This window comes from Charadrius vociferus, unplaced genomic scaffold, assembly GCF_000708025.1.
Source record: "Charadrius vociferus isolate BGI_N301 unplaced genomic scaffold, ASM70802v2 scaffold422, whole genome shotgun sequence".
NCBI lineage: Eukaryota > Metazoa > Chordata > Aves > Charadriiformes > Charadriidae > Charadrius > Charadrius vociferus.
Window position 1 is genome coordinate 1,629,536 of NW_009647080.1, and position 12,248 is coordinate 1,641,783.

A 12,248-nucleotide genomic window follows, 5' to 3' on the forward strand; every position below is an offset into this window, starting at 1 on the left:
GTCACCAGTCCATGCTAATGAGAAGATCTATTAAGGACCCTTCTCTGATAGACACATAGAGTAGGGTTATAAATATTTCATATTCAATTAATTGAATTTTGCCCCCTGTTATATGATGCTGCCCTGGAATGTTAATCAACTGGGACCAGAGAGAGAGAGAGAGAGAGAGAGAGAGAGAGAGGAAGAAAGAGGGGGGAGAAAAAAAATCTGAGAGAGGCTTTAAACAACATCAGAGCCATTCCCATCCCCACATCCTCCCAGTTCACACAGCGCCTGCACATCAGAGCGGAGGCTTTCATACAGACTGCATCTGGTTCCATACAGTGGATAAATTAATGTTAATTAATCAGACAGTCATTTTATGAAGAACTGTGCGCAAAAGGTTATTTGAGCCCTGCTGCAAATAGATTTATAGGTATAATTGCCATGTTGAATGACCCTCTGTACATAGGCTCATTAAACTGGCCATCAGTCAAGAAGCCTAATTGAGGCAGGCCAATAGCACGCCACTGGGACCATGTGGCTGGCTGCAAACAAAACCGCTCCACAGAAGCCAGCTCTCTGAAAGCCACCGATAATGCTGCTTCCCATTCTCTGGGCAGTGTCTGCCACTGTCCCTCCTGCCAGCCGAAGCTCTGGGCAGGAGGGAGAGAGGAGAGAGGTGAGCTCCCGTGCCCGTCGTGGCTTTGCATTGTTTGCGAAACACGTTGGGGGACTGGGCGCATCATGGAAATGGTCTTATTGACAGCCGTGGTTTCCAAAAGCCCTTCTGGCCTTCGCAGCTGGGAACAGCTTGAACACGCAGCCTTCAAAGGCACCAAGATCAGAAGGCGAATATAAAGACACTAAAGATTCCTGATGACATTTCGTATTTCAAGAGTATCTTTGATTTCGTTGGCGTGGGGGGAAGCACAGGAGGGTCCAGCCCAGGATTTGAAATGCCCAGGACTGGCAATTGGGCACATGCATATACCCGCAGAGCGAGGCAGCTAACGAGGCTGCAGTCCCCTCCGTCAATGCCGCACAGGTCCTGCGGCTATGCCGCGGCAGACAGTTTTTCCCACAGGGCTGCATCCAGCACCACCAGTGCTGGGTCCAGCACGGACTCCTCCAAAAGCAGTAGCAGAGATGTGAAGCTGTAGGCTGGCACTTTGGAAAGCCACCTTCTGCTCCTTCCTGTGGAACAAGCTGCCTGCTCGTGGTCCCTTGTCACAATCTCTCTGTACCTCCGGTCCCCACCTACGCAATTATCTCTGCTGTCTGCTGCCCAAAGTGATCTGTCTTTCTGCTCACTATTTGTGCAAGGATCACCTATAATTTCACGTACCCACGGAGCCCTCCACCCGGGTTTGCACATTGAGGGCTGAAGTTGCAAGCAGTCTCTCCCTCTCTCACATCCACGCTGTGGATCGCACGTGTGTTCACAGGATGGGAGAAGAAGGAAGCACACGGCACCCCAAGCTGCCCCAAAGCATCCCAGGCAGCTCCTTACACGGCTGTCCTGGAGGACCGTGGACCAGGCCAGCCAGGGGGGCCCGTGGGTGTTGGAAATGGGCTTTTTTGTCCAAGCTGCATCCCAAGGCACCTCCAGGGGAAACCTGAACCATCTGCTGCACTCTGGAAGGTGTCATTTAGGAGTAGTCAGGCAAAAAACACCACATCAGTCACAGACAGGTAAATCAATTCATAGACCTAGAATGCATTCATGTTATCTACTCCTATACTCATGTTATTCACCACATCTTTTGAGGTTGCCTTTACTTGCATATCTCCCTGATTAGACATAAAATAGCCACCTAACACTATCTTTCCCAAACACAAATAAAATAATTAAAGCAGAAAAACTAAAGTGCACTAATACAGAAGCCATCAAGGCAAGAACAAATACGAACAAAGAGAAATTCATGTGTCTCCGAGCAGTGACAATGTCACCATCTGCCAGATGTTGCTGATGAAGATGGGTACCAGTTTCCATCCCTGAACAAGGCAAGAGTTGCTAAGCATGTCTGAGGCCTGGCAGTGTTTCCCTTCACCCTGTCCCACCATGACTGGTTCAGCCTCCGTACTCTCCAAACTCTTTTCCCAGTACCGCTGGGCACAGTATTTGCCCGTACAGCGTCTGACAGAGGGATCAGGAAAACTGACTGTGACCATGGCGTGCTCCCAGATCTGCTGCCTGCCATTCCTGCCAGGGCCTCACAGGCACACTGCACGGCCCCTCGCCCAGGTGTGCAGGGAACCACGCTGCAGCAGAAAAGCCTCCAGGCAAACCTGGGGTCTCACTTTCAGAGCGGCTCTAGGGACAGACAATAAATCGGGGCCTGAGGGCCGTCTCGGGGCACGTCTCAGAACTGATTTTCCCCCATCCTGTGGTTTCCTTCCACAGACCTTATCTGATTCAGGTGAACAAAAGCGTACCCCAAGTTCTTAAGGCATATAAACACCATCTTTTCTACCAACAAGCCAGCGTTACCTCCCGTAATAATATTTCTTTCCAGTCTACTTAGGTCTTCAATTTCTCTTGCTCTCCTGCCCCAAAGCAACACACATTTGCTATCGCATATGCAAAAATCACCAGCTGTCCTGAAGCTAGCACGGTTGCACTGCTGCAAAACCTTCGCCTTCGCAGCATCCCCCCCTCGGCACGCTTGAGTCTTCACTCGAGCGTTCACCGAGGTCCAGTCACCCACAGAGGGCACCACTCGCAAATGGAACCCAGCAAATGCGCTGCCACTTCATGTCACATCAGCACTCAAAAAGGCTGCGGTTTCCACCCAGAGCAAATCCAAACGCTTCATGCATGTTATTACTGTCATCTCTAAGAAGAAAGGGAGCAGCAGGCCAATGCCGCACAAAAGAATACGTTTTTAAAGCGCACACTGTGCATTTGTACTCACGCTGAGATGTCAGGCAAGGCTTCCCACTTTGTATCACAGTGAAACGCCTCTAGCCCTTGAGAGCTGAAGTACATCGGTTCAGTGACATAAGGAAAGAGAATGGTACCTCAAAGGATATTTGATATTTCAATATGCAGCCATGCATGTCACTTTGTCTTGAGCAAGGATGAGGAGAGACATGCTCTTCCTCTGTCTGCAACATGCAGACTACAGGCATTCCTTGCAATGCGCTCTTAAACGTTAAAGTTAAGTTTCCATTTTGTCCCTTTACTACTGCAGCCAGTAGAATATTTTTCTAAAGTCCCCAGTTTAGGGATAAGGACATAAATGCTTTAAATATCAGAGACACTGACCTCACTGATAGGTGACCTCACTAGACTTCCTTGGGCGTCAGGATTTCAACCTGTATTTCTAAGACAGGATCCAGATCTAGTTTGCTGAGCCTGCTTTTACACATGCAAACAGAGAGGTAAGTGCAGGTTTCTGCAAACACCTACCAAAAGAGTAAAAATCGACGGCCTTCTCACCCGCCTACCTCATTTTAAGTGGTGCAAAAATCCCAGCAATGTGCAGTGTATGCACGCAGAACAGAGCAGCCAAAAAGGGAGGAAAAATATCTGCCCACCTTGTATCTTACTTCTGTGCTGCCTCCGTTGCTTGGCATGCTCCAAGGAGACAGGCAGGAATGTATTCAAGGAGGGGGACAGCTCACAGGACAGTAAAAGAAAGTACTTTGTGCTTCCAGTCCACTGAGGAAATTGCTGAGGTGTTGCTTCTTTAAATACCAGACCCACAGTTAAGCTGAAATGAAGTTTTAGTCTTCATTCAGTCTTCTCTCCTAAGTACCTCTCAACTTCTAGTTTCATTTTAATGCAGCCAAATATGCTGAAAAATAGCAGCTAGAATTTGCCTTCAATCCAAGGGGGTGATGGTGGTGCTGTCTTTTCGGTATCCCTATATTTAAAATACAACCTTTCTCAATCCAGTACAGTCTGCCTTTTTCATTTTGCCTGATAGTCCCATATTTCTCTCTTACAAACCATGAAGATTGTTTTTGTCTTCAAATCTCTCTAGAAGCTTCATCTCCTCAGCTTTCTGCAGCACAAGGAACCCAGAGAGGGATTAGAGACTAAACATACTGGTAATCACAATCATGTATTTTAATCACTGAAGCACATCCTCAAATTACAGTATTCCAAGTAGAGACCACGTAATTCAAGGCCAATACTTGAGTTCCCAGCATCACACAGTTATCACCTGAATTTCTGCTTTGGCTCTTAAGAGTTACGCACTCCTGTGCGAAGTAGATGCATGCTACTAGCACAAGTCCCCTCTAAATGGTAGTGGCTTTTTGCAGTATTGCTATAAAACCAAATTTTCTCACCCTGAGAAGAAGAAAATAGGAAGACTCAGTACAATGGATTGAGAAAGGCAGTACCAAAGCTAACAGCCTTTTTTTCAAAGGAAAATTTTACAACAATTTAAATCCAATCTGTGTTAGCTCTGCAGGACTGGCGTGTTTGGCTAGGTAAGCTGCCTACCCCACGGTAATGCAGTACAGCAAAGATCTTAGACAATTTGCTTTTCCTGCCTCCCCCAGCTTTAACACTAATTCAACCAGCAAGTTTCCCTGGAAATGCAATGTTTCAAAAAGACAATTTCAATTTTAATTCTCATAACATATGATATTAAATCCACATGACCAGTTCTCACTGAAGCCCAGGGTTCCTGTTTTCAGGGGGAGGTTCAAGCTGAGAAGACGACGTGACAGGAGAATAAGAGTTTGCTCACTAGCCCTGACTAATTCATCACATTGTAGAAGCTGAAACTACAACAGAAGTTGATGGCATTAGAGTTAAGCAAGTTCCACTTACTAGAAAAGAAACCCCACTGATAATATCCGTCCTCTCTTGAATGCACAGTTCAGGAAGGGCTCCAGACCAGGGCACGGGCAGATCTCAGGGCACAGAGCAGCAGATACAAATTCACAATCCCCTCTGAGTGCATTTATTTTCCAAAGCAGGTGCTAACGCCAACCTGCTGGAAACATATGCCTTCTGCAGGCTTGCCGAAGCCCGGAGTCGATGTGCATTACGCTGGCTCTGCCAGCACTCACAGCGATTCATTCCAGTTTCTGGGAGGTAAATGCAGGCTGGCTTCAGCCCACGGGATCCCACAGGCAGCAGCGCCCAAGCCCCCGTCCTCCCTGGGGACGCGCCCTCGTTCTCTCCCGCAAGAAACAGAGCTGGCACAGACAGACCTCAAGGGAAACACTGGATGCCCAAGATGCAACTGAGGCCGATGCCCCAAGAACATACACATGAGGACAAATAAAGATTGGCCAAGTTAAGGACAAAGCTGCTATGAAAAACAAACAGGGGACATCTTGTCTCCATTTCAGCAGGACCAGGATCTGAAGCCAAGCTGCTCTGTAAAATCCAGCAGACCCAAATGTCTCCCCTCAAAAGTGTGAGGGATCTCACAACCACTCACTCATTTTCACATTAGATGTTTGTGATTAATAATGCCAGGCAGTGACACAAAGCAGTTTGTTTATTCAGATGAACCTTTTAATCCCATCTCACCTTCAAAATAAATTACCAAATAAACTCTTCCATGAACTATGCTCTAAATCATGAGTTGGTCACAGGACAAAAACTTCCCACCAGAGAAAAGAAAAAAAGAAAAAAAACCAAACTCTTTTGGAACTCGTTTTGGTTTCACCAATTTGTTTCTTCCCAAAACGTTAATCTTCCCAAATTTTAATCTGACACAAAAATCAGAATGCAGTAAGCAGCAGATTCTTTGCTCAATCACACGTCAGTTAAATGATCATCAAGCAATACCAATACTCTAACAAGGGAACTTCTACAAAATCCTGATAAAAACATTCCTGGAAAACAGTCATTTAAAAAAAATGTTTTAGTTGGTTTTGATGTGTCATACCAGCCTGTTTTATTGGGATATGTGGATTTTAAAGAATGAAACAAAAATACCTGACACAGCATTTTGCAGCAAGTTATCTCAATGCACAAGCTCTCAGAAATTAAGCCTCAAAACATCCCTGTAAACCAAGAACTTTACAAACAGGGAATCTTGAATCAACAGGCTAAGTCACATGTCAAGATTATACCAGGACTTGGTCTTGACTCTTGTGATGATCATATCACATCACAATATTTTGTAGAGAACGATTTAATATGACTATGATAATTACCATTCAGGTTTCATATTAGTGTTATCCTGCTGGAAAGTAACCCCTCCATAAGACAGGATGTTTTTGAGCAGAACAGTTTGACCCATTACAAACTTTTTTCAGATTTAACCCATAACTGCGAGCTTTAAAACACTAAGCCTGCATGGCTCCTCAGATATTTTGATACTGAAATGGAAGTGCTGCATCACTCTAAAACTGCAAAGTAAGGCTGATGTAGCAATAAGCACCAGCCACGTCATTAGGGAAGCACAACACGGGGTGTGTGTCCCTTCTTTTACTCTAAAGGGTGTGGGGGGGGTTCATTTTGCTTTTACTTGGCTTTTGATTTTGGCCTAGCCAGTTGCCAGTGCTCCCAGACACCTGTTCCCAAGGGACTTGTCTCACCCTCATTACCAGCAGGTGTCACATTGAAAGGATGTGAAACACTCTTGCTGCCGAGCTCAGGCTGCGGTCCCTGCTCTGGGGATTGCTGGGGAAGGCTCCACTCCCTCTTCTCCCTGAGAGGGCAGAAGTCAGCACCAGCACCTTGAGCAACCCTGTAGTTTTCTACTTGCACCATCTCTCTCCATAGCAAAGAGATGCAAAGCTTCCCGGGCCAGCTGCCCACAGCGCCAGGCAGCTGGTCTAACGCTGTACTAGCTGCTTCCCGTCCCTCCAATCACAAGATTACTGATTAATAATCATATATTTCTGTAAAAGAGCAAAAATGCCTCTCTGTGTGAAAAAGTTTAAATATATAAAAACACTTCATAAAAATATTTACTAAAAAAATCAAAATGCCCCTTGAGCCTGTAAAACCTTTCTTAACCAGAATAATTTGAAATACAGTCATTCAGGCTCTTTTCTGCCCTGTCCAGTAAGGTTTTAAGATAACCAATAGAAATGCCACTTGTCTTCTGTTTTGACTCTTATCCCACCCGTTTTTCTTCTTCTGTGTTCGTTTCTGACATGACAGTTTGATTTCCCAATGTCAGCAATTTTCTTTGGAGGCATCATTTGTCTTTGCTTTTAACAGAGTTCTGCATGGCCTGATTCTGAAGCTTCCTTATGGAGTGGGCTTGAGGTCTGATCGGTAAGATGAGTAACACCAGGATGCTTAGAATGTGCATGTGAAAATACATAGACCTGAGAACAAAAGCAGAAAGAGAATGTTACATTTTTGTCGGTAATAGCATGAACTGTGCAACCTCAGTAAGTCCATGCAGAACTTAGCACTAAGGGATGAACGCAGAAAGTATGAATTTCACACAGCCTATCCATGTGGCATCCACTGGCATCGATGAAAACGTTGCCGTGGATGTTAATGAGGCAAGGAATCAATCAGCAAACTCCAGAATCCAAAGTCTAACAGCTCAGATAAACCTCTGTAATTCAAACCTAGATTTATTCAGCCCATAACGCTTCTAATGTTTAAGTATACAAGGCTACTTTCTGAAGAAACATCCTTCAGGCACAGGACATAAAACTTGTACAAGTTTAAAAAAAATACAAAATAAAAAGTGACAGAAAGAAAAAAAAAAAACATTCAAAGTGCTGAGATCTGAAAGAAATCAGAACACTCAACTTTTAACTGGGGAAGGTCAGGTAATGATGTTTACAGAAGGGTTGTGTTTCTGAAGGCAACTACTCAGAGCTATCTTCATTTGCTCCTATATTGGATGGCTCCTATGACTGGAGTGTTGGACGGATGCAGGCTCTTCAGGAAGCACAGGCAGGGGACGCAAGGAGGGGGTGCCGCCCCCTATGTCAAGGACCAGCTGGGGTGCACGGAGCTCTGCCTGGGGATGGATGAAGAGCTGACTGAGCGCTTGTGGGTCAAGATTAAAGGGAGGGCACAGACAGGTGACGTTACAGTGGGGATCTGCTACAGGCCACCTGACCAGGAAGACTGAGTGGATGAGGCCCTCTATAGACAGATAGGAGCAGCCTCACATTTGCAAGTACTGATCCTCACGGAGGACTTCAACCACCCCAGGATCTGTTGGAAGGACAGAACTAAGCAGGGCATAAGCAATCCAGGTAGTTCCTGGAATGCGTTGATGATAACTTCTTTCTCCAAGTGACAGAGGAACCAACGAGGAGAGGTGCCACACTGGACCTTGTTCTCACCAACAGGGAGGGGCTGGTGGGGAGTGTCACACTCAAGCAGCCTTGGCTGTAGTGACCATGAGATGGTGGAGTTTGAGATCCTTAGGGTGGCGAGGAGGGGGCATAGTAAGCTTGCTACCCTGGACTTCAGGAGAGCAGACTTTAGCCTCTTCAGGGATCTGCTTGCTGGAGTACAGTGGGATAAAGCTCTGGAACGAAGAGGGGCCCAAGAAAGCTGGCTAGTATTCGAGGACCACCTCCCCCAGGCTCAGGAGCAATGCATACCGACAAGGAGGAAGTCAGGCAAAGATACCAGGAGGCCTGTGTGGAGGTACAATGAGCTCCTGGACAATCTCAAACAGAAAAAGGAAGCCTACAGAGGGTGGAAACAAGGACAGGTAGCCCGAGAGGTATACAGAGAAATTGTCTGAGCAGCCAGGGATCAGGTTAGGAAAGCTAAAGCCCAGATAGAACTAAATTTGGCCAGGGGCATCGGGGGCAACAAGAAAGCCTTCTATAGGTATCTCAGTGACAAAAGGAAGGCTAAGGAAAATGTGGGCCCACTCAAAGGAAACGGAGGACCTGATCACACAGAACATGGAGAAAGCTGAGATACTCAATGATTTGTTTGCCTCAGTCTTCACTGGGAAGGGCTCTAACCATACTGCCCAAGCTGCAGAAAGCAAAGGCAGGGACTGGGAGAATGACGTACTGCCCACTGTAGGAGAAGACCAGGTTCGAGACCATCTGAGGAACATGAAGGTGCACAAGTCCATGGGACCTGACGAGATTCATTCGTGGGTACTGAGGGAACTGGCGGATGAAGTTGCCAAGCTGCTATCCATTGTATTTGAGAGGTCATGGCAGTCCAGTGAAGTTCCCACTGACTGGAAAAGGGGAAACATAACCCCCATTTTTAAAAAGGGTAAAAAAGACGACCTAAGGAACTATAGGCTGGTCAGCCTCACCTCTGTGCCTGGCAAGATCATGCAGCAGATCCTCCTGGAAACTCTGCTAAAGCACAAGGATAGTAAGGAGGTGATTGGTGACAGGCCACATGGCTTCACCAAAGGCAAATCCTGCCTGACAAATTTGGAGGCCTTCTATGATGGCGTTACAGCATTGGGGGGTAAGGGGAGATCAACAGATGTCATCTAACTGGCCTTGTGCAAAGCATTTGACACTGTTCTGCATGACATCGTGGTCTCTAAATCAGAGAGACATGGATTTGATGGCTGGACTGCTCAGTGGATAAGGAACTGGCTGGACGGTCACACTCAAAGAGTTGTGGTCAATGCCTCCACGTCCAAGTGGGGTGCAGTGACAAGCGGTGCTCCTCAGGGCTCGGTACTCAGACCGATGCTGTTTAACATCTTTGTTGGTGACACAGATGTTGGGATGGAGCGCACCCTCAGCAAGTTTGCTGATGACACCATGCTGTGTGGAGCGGCTGACACGCTGGAGGGAAGGGAGCTGAACAGGCTGGAGAGGTGGGCATGTACAAACCTCATGAAGTTCAACAAGGCCAAGGGCAAGGTCCTGTACATGGGCTGGGGCAACCCCAAGCACAAATACAGGCTCGGCGGAGAATGGATTGAGAGCAGCCCTGAGGAGAAGGACTTGGGGGTGTCGGTTGATGAGAAACTCAACATAAGCCAGCAATCTGCACTCAGCAGCCCAGAAGGCCAACTGCATCAAAAAAAGTGTGGCCAGGAGGTTGAGGCGGGTGATTCTGCCCCTCTACTCTGTTCTCATGAGACCCCACCTGGAATTACATCCAGCTTGGAAGCCTTCAACATAAGAAGGACATGGACCTGTTGGAGTGTGCCCAGAGGAGGGCCACAAAGATGATCAGAGGGCTGAAGCACCTCTCCTGTGAAGACACGCTGAGAGAGTTGGGGTTGTTCAGCCTGGAGAAGAGAAGGCTCCGGGGAGATCTTATAGCAGCCTTCCAGTATCTGAAGGGAGCCTACAGGAAGGCTGGAGAGGGACTTTTTGCAAGGGCATGTATAATGGCTTCAAACTGGAAGGGGATAGATTTTGATTAGATATTAGGAAAAAAATTTTCACTGAGGGTGGTGAGGCACTGGAACAGGTTGCTCAGGAAAGTTGTGGAGACCCCATCCCTGGAGGTGTTCAAGGCCAGGCTGGACGAGGCTTTGAGCAACCTGGTCTAGTGGAAGGTGTCCTTGCCTGTGGCATGGGGGTTGGAACTAGATGATCTTTAAGGTCCCTTCCAACCTAAACGATTCTATCATATCTTGTTCAGTATCAGATATTTTTATGACAAATAATTTTGTATATGCAAGATTGAACAGAAATAAAATACTCTGGCAGCTTGGGGAGGACCGCATTTGGGAGCAGTAGGGTCCAGCTCTTAACCGGAGAGACGCACCTTTCTGTGATCTCATTTATGCTTCTTACCATAGTTCTAATATCCTTGCAAGGTGCTTAAGACCACTGCTTGGTGTGCAGTGCTCCAAATTTCCTTGCTTAATAATCTTTAAATTTAAGTGTTAACTATGTTCAAAGTCACTTGGGCAAACAATATTAAGGTGATGACCCAACTTGGAACAAGGGTGGAAAATAATTTTCTTTGTTCAGAACTTTGGTAAAAGTGACATTTGTGCTTTCATGGATGCTGGCATAGTGCTAGCAAGTTCCTTATACATATTTATTTCTGTAGTTTTGATGTTAGCAATGTAATCTCACAGAATTACATTAATATTTACTACGTGGAATGGCCTTTTGTAGCAGAAAGGGAACCAATTTCCCTTAGAGGGCAAATTTATAAACCAGTAGCTGCTCTCAATTTTAGTCTTTTCTCTCTTTTTTTTTTTTTTTTTTTTTTTTTTTTGTGATTGCTGTTTACTACTTTTGTCTTGAAAGACAGAAAAAAATAGATACTAACAAGCTACTTGGGAAAGCATCTTACCAAATCTAAGAATGATTTGAAGTCATTTTTATATGGTAAGCTTTCTGTGTTGAAATCAAATGTTTTAAGAAACAGCAATAGAAAATGTCAAAATTCAACCCCCTTCAAACAGTCTTACTGACAGCAGCTATCTTGATTACCAGTTTTATGTCTTTTATGCTAGAGGAGGGAATTGGCTTTCTTCTTAACCAAAACTTGTTACTCTATGTTGACAGTTCACTGTAGAATGAAAGAAAAGTAAAGCCATTTTCAAATTATTTTATCAACTTCTCTTTTTCAAATTATTTTTATTAGATTATATCCAATATGCTCTGCAACACCAGTGTTTTCTTATTTTTAAGGAATCTAGGGAAGTATTCACTGCCTATGGAAGCATTCAAAAAGAAAAGCATACTCATTTCAAGAAGTAATGCTCTGCCAGGCACCCTCCTTATCTCCTGCTGACTGATCGCATCTCCTGTTCTACGCATTTGGCAACTGGAAACATGGTCTTTTCTCATCGAGTCCTTCCTACTGCCAACTCGCGTTAGTCTTAACCTCTCCAGCCTTGGCCACTGTTAATGGTTGAGACTTGACTGTTTTGAAAAAGGAAACTGAATATGTGAAAAGTCACATAAGGACACAGAAAGATTAAGTAGAAGTGAAGTGCTCTGCCTTGGCATTATTACTATCTCATAAAGTTACAGGAGTGCAAAAATCACCCCTTACACATTATTAAACATCCTGTTTGAACTCCTTTGAAATTCAATGAAATACCAACTGCTTTTCAGTGTGGTTTGGGTTATTTAATAAAAGCCTGTGCTGGTCTGGAGAATAACAGCCAAGAGAAGAGAACTTACTTGTAAAATTTAATCGTGGGCTCAACAGCCAGCATAACAAATGGTGCAACAGTATAGCACACGGCCAGTTGAGTGACAACCCAGGTAACAACGTCGTAGGCTATCTTGAGAGGCACTGACGAGAGGAAGTAATATCTGCAATTGTTTCTTATCTGCATGTCAGGGAAAAGTAAACAGAAAATTATATAAATCCATTTCCTAGGCAAAGTCACACAGATGCATCACCAAGTATTACTCTCCACTTATCCTCAGTGTTAGTATTACAGAAAAGT

The 12,248-nt window shown here is 45.4% G+C and overlaps 1 protein-coding gene across 1 annotated transcript in view; it reads right to left on the bottom strand.

The window, feature by feature from the left end:
- Positions 1-7,106: 7,106 nt before the first annotated feature.
- MBOAT1 (membrane bound O-acyltransferase domain containing 1) overlaps positions 7,107-12,248 on the bottom strand; it is a 37,393-nt gene continuing 32,251 nt past the window's right edge. Inside the window, exons 12-13 of the mRNA XM_009895813.1 lie at positions 11,977-12,128; positions 7,107-7,239 (exon numbers count right to left, since the gene is read on the bottom strand). Coding sequence (XP_009894115.1) covers positions 7,107-7,239; positions 11,977-12,128 — 285 coding nt within the window. The remainder of the gene's footprint in view (positions 7,240-11,976; positions 12,129-12,248) is intronic.